The sequence below is a fragment of the Lemur catta genome, chromosome 4, assembly GCF_020740605.2.
Source record: "Lemur catta isolate mLemCat1 chromosome 4, mLemCat1.pri, whole genome shotgun sequence".
Taxonomy (NCBI): domain Eukaryota; kingdom Metazoa; phylum Chordata; class Mammalia; order Primates; family Lemuridae; genus Lemur; species Lemur catta.
This window is the reverse complement of record NC_059131.1, coordinates 36,304,667-36,324,328: the sequence shown is the minus strand read 5'-3', so window position 1 is coordinate 36,324,328 and position 19,662 is coordinate 36,304,667. Positions and strand designations below refer to the sequence as shown.

Sequence of the window (19,662 nt, the reverse complement as noted above, 5' to 3'; positions counted from 1 at the left end):
TCAGTGTACAGAGTACCAACTTGTGCTGTCAAAATTTTCATTATTACAAACATGTTAGTTTCAAAAAAAAAGGGGGCTCATAACATAGGAATTTTTTAATGGTATCAATGTGCAAATAATGATTAAAATCTGATGCTGGCTGCCCTTAAGAACCACTGGTATTTTTAATCCTGTTGAATGTTAAAGGAAAGTCACTGCTGATTCTTCTATGAATTCTGCTCAAATGTGAAGAAATGTCAACATTTATAATGTAGATGATGTCAACTGACAGAGGCACTGCTGCAATTTTCTTTCTTGCTCTAAAACAAACCAGTTCAATAATGTCCAAGATTCTCAGCTTAAGCAAGGTGTCTTCAATTGTATGTGGCTTCTGAGTCTAGCAGTACAATAAGCAAACAAATAGGATGCCTCAAGATAAAGCTTTGTTTGCCAAATCCAGCTTCCAGCATTTTGAGTTTAGGATTTCCTCTAATGAAAGAACCATATTTTTCCAGTGGTTAGTAAAGACTGGTAGAACTTCACACCTATAGGTAAGGATAAATATAAAACAAGAGAAACCTAAGCTCTAACATATTCTTTTCACATTTTCAGCCAAAACTACATCAAATCCCATGACCTATAATCATAATGGCAGGGCACATCTTTAATTATTAACAGGAATTTAATCCAGGTATCATAATATAGTGACAATATGATTATAGATTACCTGAGCTATAGACACTCAAAAAGTATTTGCTCCATTTAACTGAATTCTAATTCAAATAATTATTAATATGACATTTTATCTTTTAGAGGAATATCTGTATTGATTTGGAAGAAAAATGAAAACTCTTGCCTTAAGTTATACATTCTCTTAGCCCCTCACTCCATCCATTTTTGACTCATACATTCATTTTGAGTTATATCAGTGGTTCTTAACCTTAACTACATATTATAATTACCTCAGAAGCTCTTAAATAATGACTGGACCCAACCCCAGACCAATTAGATCTAAATCCTTGGGGTAGACATGAATTTTTTTAATACCAATTCTAATATTGTTGAGGGTTGAGAACCACTGAGCTAAATAAACTAATTATAGATCCTGCCCTTTAAAAGCTTATACTCTAATATACGTAAGTGTGTATATACTCTTACATACCGAGTATACAAAGATACTCAGAAATAAAATGTATCTCTCAACACAAACAACATTTTAATGTATCTTTGTGCTACATTATGACAGCCACATGCTTAGGGTGCTATGACAACACAGAAGAGTGACAGCCAATCTAATAAAGGCGGGAAGTATTGAAGATTTCTGGAGGAGGTAATAAGTGAATAAGTGGGAATTAACCAGAGGAAAAGACAGTGGGGAAAAAATCCAGGCACTAAACAGAGGGGAAAACAAAAGCAAAGAGAGGGGTAGGAAACAACAAGGTTAAAACAGAGGACTGCAAACACTTTGGTGTTCCCAATAAAGTGCTAAGCATGAAAGGACGGAAAAGTAAATAAACTTTGGCAAAAAAAGAACATGGAGGTCCTAGTATGCCATATTAAGGAGTTTGAACTTTATTTATCCTGTAGGTGATGGGCAGTCAGTGATGTGTTAAGCAGGGAAAGGACATGGTCAGGCTTCATTTGAGACAAACCTCTGCATGCCATGAGGAAGAGAGATAACTAACCTGCCAGGCAATGTACTGCTTCATATTGTCTTGACTAATCTTCCTACCACAACTCTATGGTAGATACCATTATCTTTATTTTACAAATGAGTGACTTACCCAAGTCACATAGTTATTAAAGGGATAGAGAATAGAATCAAAACAATTCTGAGCTATCAAAAAAGTGTGCAAAAAACATGCACAGAAATTTTTTGAAAGAAGACAGAAGAATGGCCAACAAACATATGAAAAAATGCTCAACATCTCTAATCATCAGGGAAATGCAAATCAAAACCACAATGAGATATCGCTTATCTCCAATGAGAATGGCCTTTATCAAAAAGTCCCAAAACAATAAATGTTGGCGTGGATATGGAGAGATAGGAACACTCATACACTGCTGTGGGACTGCAAACTAGTACAACCTCTGTGGAAAGTAATATGGAGATACCTCAAAGAGCTACAAGTAGAACTACCATTTCATCCAGCAATCCCATTACCGGGCATCTCCAAACGAAAAAAAATACATTCTGTAAAAAAGACATCTGCACTCAAATGTTTATAGCAGCACAATTCATAATTGCAAAGATGTGGAAACAACCCAAGTGCCCATCAATACATGAGTGGATTAATAAAATGTGGTATATGTACACCATGGAGTTCTACTTAGCCACAAAAAACAATGGTGATCTAGCACCTCTTGTATTACCCTGGATAGAGCTGGAGTCCATTCTACTAAGTGAAGTATCCCAAGAATGGAAAAACAAGCACCACATGTACTCACCATCAAACTGGTATTAAACTGATCAATACTTAAGTGCACATATAATAGTAACATTCATCTGGTACAAGTAACCGCACTTGTACCCCTTAAATTCATACAAATTAAAAAAAAGAAATGCTGAGCCTGAATACTTTTAAGAATTGATGGTTAAATTTAAAAACAACAAAGAAACAATCTTCTAAAGGAAAAAACAAAATATATATAATTTTCATTAACCTTACAAATAAAAAACACTCTTGGATATCTAATCACTGTGCCCCCATCTGTCCCCTAATACCAGGAACTTGAACATGGCACTATACCTTCTCTGATACAGGTAGGCTGCTGGAATCCTCTGTATTTCTTGGCTGCTTTACAGAATCACATCCAGACATCCTATTTTTAAGAACATGAAGCTGAGGATCAGTCACGTGCTGGTGGAGAGCCCCCTGAGGGCCTGTGGAGAGGGCCCTACCATGCAAATTTTGAGTCATGCTGGCTGAAACGCTGAGCACTGGCTCAACGTTAGAATTTGTTTGCGAGACCTGTAGAGGAAACGCAACACCTGGGAGACTGATATACTGAGAGCTTTCTTGCTGACTCAACGAAGCTTCAGACATGATTTTATGCTCATTTCCAGGAGGTACAACTTTATCACTGGTGGCATTTTCTAAGTGTTTCCTATCTACTGGCCCAGAATGTAGAATTGTGGGTTGTGGTAGCACAGTTTCAATTCTCTGTGATGTTTCAGTAGTTGCTTGAAGAGTACACGGGTTCAATCGTGGAACACTAGTCTGTATTATTGAAGGCTGCCCAAGAGGCTGAAATACTTGCTGAATTGGATGAAGAATATTTGCTCTTCCAGAAGACTGTGTCACCATAATTGGTACACTGACTTTATAAAGATGACCTAAAAAAGGAGAAAACAAAATTGTAAGTATAATCGAATTCTAATTTCCTTAAAAAAAAAAAAAAAAGAAAGAAAGAAAACGAAAATCTCACCCACAACAGGCTAGAAGGAAACATACCAGGAGTTTTTCTTTTATTCTTCAGACTTTTTTGTATTTTCTACAATAAATATGTAATACTCTTACTTTCTTAAAATTATATCTGTTTTGCTTTAACTCAAGCCTTTTCCCACTACTGCTTATATGGCACATTTTGAGATACATATTAGCCACCAATATTTCATCCATGAACCCTGTCCACTGTTTCACAAATTAATGCTATGAACTCAAAATGGGATTTTAACAAACATAATCATATAAAATGTATTTCATATATTTAAGATACCATATAACAACAACAGGACAAGGTTATCCAAAAAAGAGTTTAAGAATTTCAAAAGTTATCAAATTTCTTCTTCTATTACTTCTTGGCCTTTTGGCTAGACCAAGTGAAATTTCTTCTCCTTTTCTTTAAAATAGTACTAAAAAGGAGAAAAAAGGAACTTATTTTTGAGCACTGAGTTAGGTGTTTTATTTAAACTTTACCACAGCTCAAAGAATAGGTATAATCCTCCTTCAAATCAAGATACAGTGCTCTGAAAAGCAGAGGTTGGTTAACTCCCAAACTTTTGGATGTCCATTCCATTAGACTATGAAAGGAGGTAAATGTCCAGCAACCTAATCTTTCATTTTCCTTGATTAGAGGTAACAGGGATACAGATATGTTATTTTATTTTGTATTTGTTAAAATTTAGATAACAAAACTGACTTGAATTAAGATGCTTCAACAAAGCATCTTATATTAATACAATGTTGGGAAAGAGAATTGAAATGAAATACAGCACAGGCCTATATCTTTTGTGGTAGATTGCCTCCATAACAGTAACAACCACCATTTTTTATTACCTTTAAAATAGGTTTTATTAAAAGTTCCTATAACTTCTTCCTATAACTGCTTATTAAAAATCATGAAACTTAATGTCCAGAAAACAATACCAATGCTAAAAACTAAATATTCTTAGAATATCCTCTCACCAGATGCAGTCTGTAGCGTCACACCAGCTGGTACATGAATAGGATAACCAGGAAGAGCAAAGTTTGCACTGGAGTTTGAGGTGCCCTATATATAAGAAATTTATATTGCAAAGTTAGAAAAGGACTTTACTTGTATCTTTTTTTTCCCTGATTGAAATCATGGGGGATCAAAAAGTCTGATTCTTGACAACAGGACGATATTTTAACAACATTTAACATTAGAGCTAAGTTCTGTGAATAAAACAGCCTTTTAATATTGATTTAGATCATCCCATTAAGGATCAAGATGAATTCTATGCTTATTAGCAATGAAGCCAGTAAGTCTTAATGAATGGTATGTACACTGACTCATAAAACCTGCCCAATTCATAGCTTTGCTGGGCCATTGATTCTCAAGGTGTCAAATATAAGAACCACAACTGTTTATAAGAGTCCTGCAGTCTCTAAGTTGATCACTAACGGAATTTTAAAGTAGATAATATGATAGTGTATAATTTTATTTTGGAAGAACTAAATCCTAGGGTTTTAAAATAAAAAACACAAAATCAAAAGAAAATGTTTTTGCCTATCATATCTGCAAACTTTAAAAGCTGATAAATAGTATCCAATGTTGGTGAGGATATGATAAAAACTGGTTCTCAGACCACCACTTGTATGAGTGCACACTGGTACAATCCTTTTAAAGGATAATTCTGCAATATATAATATGCCAGAATTGAAAATGTATGACCTTTGACCCAGAAATTCCACTAAGAATTTATCCTGATTATCACCCAAATACACAAAAACATATGTACAAGTATAATCAATCAATGGAATTCTATATTAGAAAAATACCGAAAATAATTTAATTATCCACCAAAAGTTCATTAATTAAACTGTGGTACATTCACTAAGGCCTATCTATATTTACTGGCATTGAAAGGAATCCATCTATATTACTAAGTTAAAAAAAATAAATTATAGAAATAGTAAAGAAAATGATCCCACTTCTTACCCTGAAAAGAAAGAAATATGAAAGTAATCTAGGTGGATAAACATCAAACAGTTAAAAGTTATGTTTGGGGTACAAGACTACAGAGCTGTTTCAGATTTTATTTGATAATGTTTTTTATAAGCATACTATTTCTTTAAACAGGAAAAAAGATATTAAAGGCAGAGATATTCTTCACTGGTCTTCTATCAAAAGAAGCACCATTCTTTCCAAAAATCCTGATGAGGAGTGTGGTTTTGGCTGTTCTTAATGAAAAAATGGAAATAACTAGCCCACTAAACCTTTTACTCTAGGAAAGGTAACCCACAGGCAAAAAAACGAAAAAGTTAGATTATATACAATTAACACCATGGAAGGTAAAAGTGAAAAACTGCTATTCTTCCCTATCTGAAAAACTACTTCATTTTCTATGTTAATTTGTAATTTTATTTCATGTCTCCAAGTCCTAAGGGAAAAAATGTAAAAAAAACTCTACTTTACAAAGGTAGAAAATGATCAAGATATTCTGGTTTAATTGAAATAAAAACTATGATGTTACTCAGACCTGGTGGGGAAGCAGGGAATCAGAAAAAATACCACACCAAAGTTATCTATTTAGGACCTACCAAGTACATAACATTATACAGTGTATTAAAACCCTATACAACATAACTTTAGAAATTTCCTAACCTTGTAGGTACAGTCTTAGCAGATGCTAACAACTGCTCTGGGAGATAGGAAAAGTTGGTGAGAAAATGTTAATTCTGGAACTCCTGAATTTTTACTACATCTATATAGGAGCTATTTCTGTCTCCACATTCCTTACCACATCTTTTTCCATTCAACTGGAAAATTACGAATTACATCTATGTCCAGCATTCTGCCACCATTCACTAAAAGTGGGGCATATCTTTTAAAATATATTTTAAATAAGCTACATACCAGTTCTCCTGTGGTAAAACTTGGAAGAGTTCTACTAGCAGGAATAACTAGCGATGCTGCATAGGAAACAAAATAAATATTACACATTCATTAGAATTTACCAATTTAATAAAATTGCTAAGTATAGCTTATTTTTTAAAAATATTTTCTATCACTAACATGTTGGACTATGGTGAATTCTAAACTTCCTGATTCCAAGTGAGGTAAAAAGTATTTAATTATATATTTTAACAACAATTTTAGATAGATTTTACAACTAAACTACTTTAAGTACCAAAAGAAAATACTTCGTTGTAATCAACTATACTGTACCTTAGAAATCCGTAACAAAATACCTAGATTGCCTTTAGTAAGTTAATGCAGCACCAAATCTCCATTAAAACTTTTCATTGGGGAGGAAAATTAATATTTATTAGACTAGCACATTTCCAAGAGACCATATTATTGGGCATAAATATGTAATCCAACATAAACTCATTCTAAATTTTATAGGTTCAAAATAAATTTCAATTCATTCATTTCACAAAAAGTTATTTACAGCTGTGGTCCCCAGACTCTGGGCCGTGGACCAGTACCAGTACATGACCATGAGGAAAGTGGACCACACAGCAGGAGGTGAGCAGTGAGTGAGCCAGGGAAGTTTCATCTGTATTTACAGCGGCTCCCCACTGCTGGCATCACCACCTGAGCTCTGCCTCCTGTCACCTCAGCAGTGGCATTAGATTCTCATAGGAACCCAAACCCTACTGTAAACTGCGCATGCGAGGGATTTAGGTTGCGTGCTCCTTATGAGAATCTAAGGCCTGATGATCTGAGGTGGAGCTGAGGCAGTGATGCTAGTGCCGGGGAGTGCCTGCAAATACAGGTTATCATTAGCAGAGAGGTTGACTGCACAGTAAATGTAATGCGCTTGAATCATCCTGAAACCATCCCCCGACCCCAGCCTGAAGAAAAACTGTCTTCCATGAAACAGGTCCCTCGTGCCAAAAAAGGCTGGGGACTGCTGATTTACAGTACTTTGGCCAAGTAAGCAAACAGCTACACAGTTTTAGGAATGAAAATGAATATGAACATGTCTCCAGAAGTCTCTGCAGTGTAAGTACAACTGCTAAGAAAAATATATGAAAGGAAATTTTCAGGAGAATGCCAACTCAACCTGCATCAAAGCTACAATCCCATGTATCTTTCCTTTATTATCTGCCAATTTTCTATGCTAACCATCCCTCTGTTTATCATCTAAAAGGTTGAGCAACTGGTTGTAAATATAATCTATCATGAAAAAATAAGTGTAAAGAACAAATAGTAATTACAGTAGAAGTATCTCAGTTGATCAATGTAACCATGCACCCTAAATGCTCAAGGTTCATTTTAACTAGCTGAACATGACTGTTGGAATGTCATTTTGCCTTTAACAAGAACTTTTTAGCATATGTATAGATTAATGTAATGTTTATTATGGCCTGTTTTTCACATACTGCATTAAAGAAAACTGCCCCAAAGATCTGTTTCTGACAGCAGAATGGCTCCATCATATACAACAAACAGCTCAGAAGAGCAAACGTTTTTTTAAACTAATGATTCTTTCCACATTAAGACAACAGAACTAAGGCTGAAGACTGATGGTTAATGAAGCACAGAATTATTTTTATCCTCTGTTCATCTATGGTTTTCTGTATTAACAGGCATTCTTTTAGAGAAGCTAAATTAGAAAGAATTGGAGTGGCAGGAACACAATGGTATTAGTCTTAATTAGCTGAAGTGAGCAAAGCTTAAGCTGCTACGCTTAAGTCATAGCCTGAGAGAAAACAAAAATCTGTTAACACGCTGTCTCTAGCAATTAATTTTTTTAAGGAAAAATAGCAACAATCATCTTCTTTTAAATACCTTGCAATAAATCCTGAAGGGTAATTCTCTATATTTAAAGAAATCAAATAGAACTACAAGAGTTTTTAAAGCTTCTTCACAGACATCAGAATAAAAGCTTGGAACAGTTTTATAGTGAAGTTTCATGCAGCTCCTACTTAATTTTGATACTAAACTCACAAGTTATATGCACCATTTATATACATTCTCAAGTTATATACACCATTAAATGTGCCTGAAACACATTTTTTAAAAATTCAAGGAGTTTAATAGCCAAGAAAGTTTTAACTAAATATATCTTTTTACTCAGACTAAAAGTGTCATAGTTTTGCTCTTCATGTACATGTTCTAGAAATATTAAATTCAAAAAATTTTATGACATAGGAAGAATTCAACCTCACAAACAGAAATTTTGTGATATGATATGGCATAACAATATTCACATTCGTAAGTGTATTTTTTCCTACCCACCATCAAAAATTATTTGAAACACTATGGCAGTCAATAGTTTCACAGTTCTTGGTCCCACTTTGAACCATTCCGAATCTTAATATTCAAGTCACATGATTCAAGAAATACAAAGAGTGGTCAATTTCTTCTTTGTAACTACTTGTGAGCATATGGATGTCTCCTGATGACCAAACTGAATATTGTAACCTCATCACCTTAAAAAAACAACCACATTGCTGAAATTTTCAACAGATCTAAGTTAAAGACAACTAGACATTTAGTTTGTACCTATATTTAGGAGTTTTAATGCTGAAAGAGAAAAGCCACCACACACAAACCTCTCACTGTTTCTGTTCTGCCCTTTCCTTCTTCCCATAATTACTGGTAGTATCATTAAAAAGATCACGTAACATGGAGACCAAATAACAGTTGATTGGAAGTCCCCTGGAAGTAAGGCAATCGTAGAGTGACTACACATCCCAGTTTTCCCAGGACAGTCCCAGTTTACACCTGTTATTCTGAGGTAATTATTAATAGAATCCCATTTCTCTCTCTCAAAAGTGGATGAATTATATATAATCACCCTAAGTATAGAACCACAGTTCTCGGAGTGTAATGTGCAAACCCCTGGGAGTCCCTAAGACACTTTCAGGGTATTCATGAGGTGAAAACTATTTTAATAATACCAAGATAGTATATGCATTTTTCATTTCCCACTAAATATTTTGTGTTCTGTTTTTTTTATATTTGCACTCATGATAGAAAACCAATAATAAGTAAAAATGCAGGCACCTTAGCATGAGTTAAGGTTGCAGCACCAAACTTTGCTAGTGGTCCTTGTATTCTCCATTGCAAATCACAGAAAAAAAAGAAAGAAAAAACAAAACAAAAAGAAAGAAAGAAAAAAAGTACAAAAACAGCAGCAACAACACCACCGTTTCAAGGTCCTTGGTATAACCTAAGAATTATTAATATTAATTATACTAAATCTCAACTAGCAAGTATACTTCCTTTTAATATTTTATGAGATGAAATGGGAACAATAGATAAAGCATTTCTGCAGCATACTGAAAAAAAAAGTCTGAGGAAAAGTATTTGTGCTATTGTTTAAGTTGGGAATTAACCTAGGCTCTTTTTTCAATAAACACCATTTTTACTTGAAAGAATAACAGAAACTATGATCACTCAGACTTGAGTATTTGGCAGACTTTGAAAATGAAATAAGCATGCCCATCACTTCAAGAAAAACCAACAGTATTTGTTTGCCAATGGTAAAATTCAAGCTTTCAAACAAAAATTTAACTTTGAGAAATTTATATCTACCGGTGGATGAGATACATGACATCAATATGATTTTTTAAATCTTATATAATGAATAATGATTCAACTGCATTACACAGTGAACCAATATTTTCCCAGTAACCAATGTATATTACAAAATTACACACAGGTTTAGGAGCCATTCAGAGGGGAAGATATACCTAATGTAACATTCCGAAAAGTTCCTTGTTATGGTTCTAGATTCCACCTTGTAGCTAACCTCTGAGAAACCATCACTTGTTGAGTTTTACTATAGCATCAACTTATCTAAAAGTACTATTAAAATACTTCCTTTTCCAATTGTACAATCTATGAAAGGTTAGATTTTTTCATACACTTTAACAAAAACATCACAACAGATTGAATTTAGAAATAGATATAAGACATAAAGAAATTGTAGTAATTAAAAACCTCAGAAGAAAGAAAAGCCCAGAACCAGATACCTCCATGGCTGAATGCTACCAAATATTCAAAGACAGTAATACCAATTCTTCTTAAACTCTTCCAAAAAAGCAAACTAGAAAGAATACTTGCAAACACATTTTACAAAGCCAGCAACACCTTGATACCAGAGTCAGACAAAGATACCACAAAAAAATTATAGGATAATTTTTCTGATGAATACTGATACAAAAAAAAACCTCAGAATATCAAACTACAAACACATCAAAAAGATGACACATCATGACCAAGTGGGATTTATCCCTGGCATGTGAGCCTGGTTAAACATGCAAATCAATCAATGTGATACATTACATTAGAAGAATGAAAGATAAAAACTACATGATCAATCTCAATTGATGCAGAAAAGCATCTAATGAAGTTCAATATCCTTTCTTCATTAAAAATTCTCAAAAGTTTAGGGACAAAAGGAAATGTTCTCAAAATAGTAAAGGACATCTATGAAAAGCCCACAGTTAACATCATAATCAAGGGAGGAACTGAAAGATTTTCCTCTAAGATCCAGCACAAGACAAGGATGCCCACTCTCATCATTTCTGTTCAACATAAAACTAGAAGTACTAGCAAGAGCATTCAGACAAGAAAAACAAAAGGCATACAAACGGAAAAGGATGAAGTAAAACTATCTCTATTTGCAGATGATATGATCCTACACGTAGAAAACACCAAACACTCTACCAAAGAAAAAAAAAGTTAAAACAAATGAATTCAGACATTTCAGTTTGATGAACACTGGGCTAGGCTTGGTACACACTGCATTCCCAGTAGCAGTACATGTATGGAATTCTTCCTTTATGTTTACCAAGACTGTGCTCAATTGTCTTGATATTTTTCAAATTAATATTTGAAAATGGCATTTCTCATGAAATTGAGCGTCTTTTCATTTGTTAAAAAAAAGTTGTTGAAGATGTCCAACTGGAGACATCACTTATTGGACTGTCCTGGGAGGAAGGCAGGATATCAGAGAGAGGAGAGGAGAGAAGAGTCACAACTCAGGTGTGAATCACAGAAAAGTCAGAGATGGCTGGTGACTCCACAGAGAATTGTGAAGCCCAGAAGAAAGAAGATAAAGAGGATAAGATATCAGCGGGCATCAAACCAAGACAGGCTCTGAGCCCAGCAAAAAGGTAAGAGAGTATTCCGCTCCCCTTCATAAGTACCCTGGGGAACAGTGGGACACTAAGTTTACTGAAGGCTTTTCCACTTTCCACACGCCCAGGCATGGAGGCGAATACGGGATAGTGGAATGAGCTAGCAGGTCCCAGCAGTGTGGACAGTCCGTGAGGGGCACCCCCAGGGAGAGTGCCATGAGAGGCCGGAGTGCTGGCTTTCTCCCATCCAGTCACTTCCTCCCCGGCACCTCCCCCATCTACTGCAACTGAGAAGGCAGTTTGAACTCAGGCTGACCAGGAGCTACACCCATTACAACTGCAAGAGTAGTCTGAGCTGAAAAGTTCACAAATGGCTGCTTCTCTCCAGCAGGCATACATCCCAGGCTAAGGTCTCCTCACAGAGTGGGACCCACACCTCTTCCCCTCAAAGACTCGTGGTGGAACAGGTGTGTATAATTTGAGAACTTCCAACTCACCAGCATTTCATGGGGTTGCATGAGGGTAGCTCAGACAAGCAAGCTGGTCCCAATGCACCCCAGACATAAAATGGGTGCAGGGAAATGCAGGCGCGAAGTCTGGGAGCTGGACTCAGGTGGCAAGGAAGCCCACATGGACATACCTGACAGGAGACGGTAGTGGGGTGCTGAGGAACAGGGATCTGGGAGTGTGCCCATCCCCACCGCTGCAGAACCACCATATTGGATAAGGGTGTGGCATTCAGAGAGGAATAGCCTTGCCCCTGGTTCCATGGCAAAGAAACACCTGGCATTCAGGTGTCCAGCTGACCAGGTGTTACGGCCTGTCCCCCAACTCATTACAACAAAAGACATGAGGAAAAGCCTTTCAAAAGAAGATAGACTAATGGCCAATAAGCATATGAAAAAAATGCTCAATGTCACTAATCATCAGAAAAATGCAAATCAAAACCACACTGAGATATCAACTAACCCCAATGAGAATGGCTGTTATCAAAAAGTCCCAAAACAATAGATGCTGGCATGGATACAGAAAGGAACATTTACAAACTGTTGGTGGGACTGCAAATTAGTACAACCTCTACGGAAAATAATATGGAGATACCTCAAAGAACTAAAAGTAGAACTACCATTTGACCCAGCAAATCCCACTACTGGGTATTTACCCAAAAGAAGAAAAGTCATTTTATCTAAAAGACACTTGCACTCAAACGTTTATTGCAGCACAATTCACAATCACAAAGATGTGAAATCAACCCAAGTCCCATCAATTCATGAGTGAATTAATAAAATGTGGTATATGTATACCATGGAGTACTACTCAGCCATAAACAAAAAATTAACTAATTCCTTTTGTAACAATCTGGATGAAACTGGAGACCATTCTCCTCAGTGAAGTCTGGCAAGAATGGAAAAACAAACACCACATGTAGCCACTATTAAATTGGAACTAACCAAACAGCACTCACATACACAGATGGAAGTAAAATTCAATGTAAATCAAGCAGGTGAGAAGGGGGAAGAAAAGATGGGAGAAATCATACCTAACTGGTTTAAGGTATACTATCTGGGTGATGGGCACACTTATAACTTTGTCTCAAGCAGTACAAAAGCAATCCATGTAACCAAAACATTTGTACCCCAGTAATATTCTGAAATTTAAAAAAAATGAATTTAGTAAAGTTTCAGGTACAAAAGCAAAATACAAAACTCAGTGGCATTTCTGTACACAACTACCTATCCAAAAAAAAAAAAGAAAAATCAAGAAAACAATCCCATTTACAATAGCATCTCAAATAAATAAAATACTTAAAAATAAATTTAACCAAGAAGGTGAAAGATATGTACACTGAAAACTATAAAATACTGCTGAAAAAAACTGATGACACTAATAAATGGAAAGATATCCCCTATTCATGGATTCGAAAAATACTGTTAAAATGTGCATACTACCTAAGGTAAAATAAAGATTTGACACAATCTCTATCAAAATTCCAATAGCATTCTACACAGAAATAGAAAAAGCAATTCTAAAATTTGTATGGAACCACAAAAGACACCAAATAGCCAAAGCAATTCAGAGAAAGAAAAACAGTCTGAGGCATCATACTTTCTGATTTAAAATATTACAAGCGGTAGGGGAAGGGGGCAAGATGGCCAACTAGAGATATCAATTTCCCGATTATCCCAAATAACAGAAAAAGTTTCATGTGAAAAAGCATAGCCCAGGTGAAATACTGAGGGAAAGGTGCCAGAACCTACCCTTACCAGAGATCCCATGGAAAGAAGTGGCAGAGCAGAACAAGGAGGAGCAAGATTTTGTCAGAGACAGACCCTCAAGGAACTTGGAGCCTGGTAGAAAGGATAGGTGAAGGTGTTTATTTTTCCTCTGCATATACCTGTGGCAGTCTGCCAGTTCCCAATATGTCGGAGAGCCTTTCTACCCTGACAAATCCAGGTGCTGCTGCCATTGGGGAACTGAGGAACACAGCACAGGCTGCAGGCCCAGGAAGGGCTGCTTTCACCCACCACAGACCCGCGCTGAGATGGCGGACGCCATACTGCCTGCACACACACAGGGTGCCTCTATCCTGCTGGGGAAGTCGCAGCCCATCGGTCTCCCTGTCACTGAATCCCACACAAATGTTCCCCACAACCTGTAGTTGTGACTGTGACAACCACAAAGGAACACAGAGCCACAGGAGAGCAGCAGTATTCCCAGAGTTCTGACACATAGGACAGGCTGTTCTGAGGGGGCTGGGAAGTGCAGCAAATGCTTTTTAGGACAGAAGGCGGCAGGATGTGCACCCTCCTGCAGCAGAAAGCCCCAGGCTGATGATTCAAAGTTGTCTGCACCACTCTCAGTGGAGACGCAAGTGCAGAGAGGAGTCCACAGGGTAGGAGAGTATTCCTACCCCAGAGCAAAAGCAGCAGCAGAGCCTGGGAAGGGACCTGGAGGTAGGAACCTCCCCTCCTCCAACCACCCAGTACTGCAGACACAGCCATTTCTGCTCCCAAGCACGAGCTTTTGGTGTGGGTGAGCTGTGGGTCAGCCAGTTCTAAGCCGGCAGAGGGAGGTACACCCCCCAATAGTACTTTGCTAACCAGGCCCAGGTTCTGCACAGAGGGTACAGCACATTTTCCTCCCTTCACAGACAGCAGTGTTTTTGCAGCTGTCCCAACCTGGGAGTCTCAGCCCTGGTCTCTACATCACTGGATGCACAGCCAACACCAGCTAACACCCACTCAGATCACAGCAGCCTTAGGGAACCAGTGGGTCCTAGGGGGACTGTGGGTCTCTCAGAGCTTAAGCATTCACAGTGGGCCACTTCTAGCTGATAGGAGAGTGTGGCATGCCAAAGGACCTCTTAGGACAAAGGAGACAGAGCACCAGCTCCCCAGCATTCAGGGTCCTGCCTCTGATAGAGTGCCTATTACACCCAGGCTCCAGAGCTTGGGCCTCAATCCTTTCCCTCTAAAAATCTGCAGCAAACACTTTTGAGGGCCACAAGGACAGAAGCTACTACCTCCCCTGAGGGAGGGCAGGGCTGCCAGTTCTCTCCCTGAGCCACTCATCTCTTCTGGGAGAAGCCTACCCACCCTGGAAGCAAGTCCTTGGCACAAACACACCTCCCCCACTGGAGCGATCCAGTCACAGCCCACAGCCAATCTGGTAGCCTGCACACACTGGATTGAGCTGCCTCTACCACCTCTGCTGCAGGTGGGCCAGGGTGGGAGCTTTTGTGTCCCCAAAGGACAGAGATCACTGTCACTGCCAAGAGGAAGAGGTATGAGCAGCTTGTGCATCCCACAGCTGCCTGCCTCTGCTAATCCTGTCAAGAAGAGCCCACCCTTCCGGTCAGTCCCAGGCTCACAGTGCATTCGCCCTTCTCTTGCCTGAACCATCTTCGGGAGCAGGAGGTCACCGAAGCCTTCACTATCACAGCCAGTGCCTGAACTCAAGAAGGCTTGAAGGCAAGGTTGCCAGCCTGCTCCTGGGTCTTATTTCCCTAGGACTTAAGCACGCCATCCAGGGTCCTGGGAACTGGGGCTCACCTAAACTATCTGATCACTCTCCCAGGAGTCTGAGGTCCAACTGAGCCAAATTGCCAGCAGCACCACAGTGGGTACCTACCTGCATGGGCCAGAAGGCAGTGTGCCTCTCCCTTTCTACTGTGAGCAGCAGAGTTCAGCAGAAGAGAAGAGGTGGACTGCAAAGCTATCTGCCGTGAGCTGAGGGAAGAGGTTCCAGATGAGAAGGAACCAGCATAAGAACCCTGGCAATATGAAAAAGCAGGCTGTTTTGACACTCTAAAGGATCAAACTAACTCTCCAGACATGGACTCCAACCAAAAGGAAATTTTTGAAATGCCACATATGGAATTCCAAATATGGATTACAAGTAAACACAGTGGGATCAATAGGAAAGTTGAAAACACACACAAAGAAACCAAAAAAATGATTCAGGACATGAATGAAAAATTCACTAAAGAAATATGTATTTAAATAAAAACATAATGGAACTTCTGGAAATGAAAGAGTAATTTAGGGAATTTCAAAATACAGTGGAAAGTTTTTTTGGGTATGTTTTTTTATGCTTTAACTAAGGACCTTTATTGAAAGCTACAAAGCATAATCTCATATACAGTAAATGCACTCACAGAAACATCTTTGTTAAATGTTCATACTCTTTTGACTCCTACACTTGCAGCTGCCTGAAGCTGTTTTCTAAAGCCTTGGGAATACTCTGTCAGGCACAAAATGGTGGTTCTCCAGCACCACCGCCAGGTACAATCAGCTTAGAATTGTTCTGCTTGCAGAGCTGGCAGTGAACTTGGCCTCAGAGAAACTGGAAGCCGGACTGCAAAGAGTATAATTTAACCTTGTCAAGAACTGATCTGATGGTTTAAAACGTCTCAAAACCCAGTGGAAAGTTTTAACAGACTACACCAAGCAGAAGAAAGAATTTCAGAGCGTGAAGACAGGGCTTTCAAATTAACCCAGTCAGTCAAAAATGAAGAAAAAAGAATTATAATCATGAGAAATCAACAAAGTCTCCCAGAAATATGGGATTATGTAAAACAGCCAAACATAAGATAGGTATCCCTGAGGGAGAAAAAGAAAAAGAAAAAAGCATGGAAAACCTATTTGTGGGAATAATGGAGGAAAACTTCCCTGATCCTGCTAGAGATTTAAACATCCAGATACAAGGTCGTCAAACTCCTGCAAGTTTCACTGCAAACAGTATCACCAAGGCAAAAAGTCATCACTCTGGCCAAAGTCAAAGTCAAGGAGAAAATCTTCCATCTTACTTGATGTGAGATGAAAACCTCAAGTAATTTACAAAGGAAGTCTTACCAGACTAATTGCAGACTTCTCAGCAGGAACCTTACAAGCCAGAAGGGATTAGGGTCCCATTTATTAGTATTCTTAACCAGAGTAACTGTCAGCCAAGAATTTTGTATCCTGCAAAACCAAGTTTCATAAATGAAGGAGAAATAAAATCTTTCCCCAAAAAACAAGAACCAAACTTAAAGCAAGCAGAAGACAAGGAATAACAACAACCAGGGCAGAACTAAATGAAATTGAAACAAACAAACAAAAAGACTCAATGAAAGGAAAAGATAGTTCTTTAAAAAGATAAACAAAATCAATAGACCACTAACAAGATTGTCCAAGAAGAGAGGATTCAAATAAGCTCAATCAGAAATTTAAAAAGAGACATTACAACTAATACCACAGAAATACAAAAGATCATATGAGACTACCAGGAAAACCTCTGTGCACAACAGACAAGAAAACCTAGAGGAAATGGATAAATTTTTGGAACACATAATCTCCCAAGCTTGAATCAGGAAGAAATAGAAATCCTGAACAGACTAACAACAAATAGTAAGACTGAAACAGTAATAAAAAAATCTCCCAACAAAAACAAAAAAAAGCCCTGGACCAGATGAGTTCACAGCCAAATTCTACCAGACCTACAAAGAAGAACTGGTACCTCTCTATCCTCCTCCTGAAACTATTTCATAACACTGGGAAAGAGGGAATCCTCCTTAACTCATTCTACAAAGCTGGTATCATCCTGATACCAAAGCCAGGAAAGGACACAACAAAAAACCAAAACTACAGACTAATATCCCTCATGAACATACATGCAAAAATCCTAAACAAAATACCAGCTAATCGAATCCAATAGCACATTAAGAGAACAATTCACCATGATCAAGTGGGTTTCATCCCAGGGACACAAGGATGTTTCAATACACACAAATCAATAAATGTAACTCACCATATAAACAGAATTAAAAACAAAAACAATATGATCACCTCAATAGAGGCAGAAAAAGCATTCAACAAAATCCAGCATTCCTTAATGATAAAAATCCTCAACAAACAAGCATAGAAGGAACATATTCAAAATAATAAAAGCTATCATGTGACAAACCCACAGCCAACATCATACTGAATGGGGAAAAGTTGAAAGCATTTCCCATGAGAACTGGAACACGGATGCCCACTTTCACTACTTCTATTCAACATCGTATTGGAAGTCCTAGTCAGAGCCATCAGACAAGAGAGAGAAACAAAGGGCGTCCAAATTGGAAAAGAGGTCAAACTTCCCTGTTTGCTGATGATATATCTAGAAAACTCTAAAGACTCCTCCAAAAGACTCCTAGAATTGATAAATTCAGAAAAGTCTCAGGTTACAAAATTAATGTATACAACTCAGTAGCATTTCTAAACACTAATAACAGCCAAGCTGAGAATCAAATCAAGAACCCAATACTATTTACAATAGCTGCAAAAGAAATAAAATACCTAGGAATATACTTAAGCAAATGACCATACTGCCCAAAGTAATCTACAGATTTGCAAAAAAGTAAAATAATGCCACTATTCTCACTAAATATCTTTTGTTCCGGAAAACAGTTATTTCTCATAAATATGTTATGATGTTAATGTATAATTGAAATTTTAAATTAATAAAATAAAATTTTTAAAAAATTTCTTAGTTTTAATTTCTTATATGTAAATAAGTACTTACAACCTACATTTTAAAAAGGCTCTTTGGGGTCCTTAATTTTTAAGAGTATCAAAGGGCCCTGAAACCAAAAAAAGTTGAGAACTGAAGATACAGAAAATTACTAAACAAACGCACGATACAGTCAAAGAAAATACGGTAGAGCAAACAAGTTTTAAGCTGGAATAGACAAAAGCAAATGACTTATTCAATTGTAGATTTACTTTGAACTTGTCATCAAAAGAGATAAAAACGTTGAAGAAGCAAGTTTATTTTAATCAGGCTTTTAAAAGCATACCATGAAAAGATATAATTAAGAAGTACTTCAATTTTATGAGGCTATTTATTTCAAGAACCTTATTGTACGGTACCTAGAAACAGACAGACAGGCACAGGTCTATAACGCACTTTTAAAGCATACATGTACTTTTTAATCCTCTTCATTATAAATGATGTAGAGGAGAATAAGGAGAAAAACTCTTATTTTAAATATAATTATTTCTATTATTCTAACTTCTAAGTTACAGACTAAGAACAAGGTGCTAAGTGAAAACCAGCTAGATATATTAGTTGCAAGACTATTTTGTGATTTAAATCACTGGTAATATTACCATCTTGCGGCAAAATCAAGTATTGCAATTTTGAATGACAACCTAAGAAGTGTTAACTATGGTTTTCCTCCCGCATACTCACCACACTCTCACACCAACCCTAAGCTAAAAAAAAAAAAAAAGTCTTCAGCAGTCTTTAATAAAGAAAACATGTCCAAAAGAACTTTAAACAGAGAAGTAAAGGGGATGATCCGATAAATAGTAAAGTTAAAAATTAAAGCACAGCCAAAAACCCAGCAACTGATGGAAAGTGTTTCAATGCAACAATAAAAACTGTCATGACTAATTCTTATGAAGTAAGATTATAAGCACAGCAGCACAGTATCAGATTAAACTTGTCTGTTAATTCAATATTGTTAATTTATTTCGTTTTCATAAGTTATAATTGCTGCCACACAAATTCTCCCATTTTGTAACAGAAGAGGTACTAAGCATCCTTTCTATTTCCTCTTCACCTCAGCCCATGTAATTTTCATGTGAATTTTCCCAAGCATGCAAAGAACCATCTATTTATTATTGACAATCTAATCCAAAATCTACCC

The 19,662-nt window shown here is 37.2% G+C and overlaps 1 protein-coding gene across 1 annotated transcript in view; it reads right to left on the bottom strand.

The window, feature by feature from the left end:
- The window catches only part of STON1 (stonin 1), a 103,052-nt gene that overhangs the window by 14,635 nt on the left and 68,755 nt on the right, over positions 1–19,662 (bottom strand). Inside the window, exons 6-8 of the mRNA XM_045549568.1 lie at positions 6,304–6,359; positions 4,389–4,473; positions 2,730–3,316 (exon numbers count right to left, since the gene is read on the bottom strand). Of these exons, the coding sequence (XP_045405524.1) occupies positions 2,730–3,316; positions 4,389–4,473; positions 6,304–6,359 (728 nt within the window). The remainder of the gene's footprint in view (positions 1–2,729; positions 3,317–4,388; positions 4,474–6,303; positions 6,360–19,662) is intronic.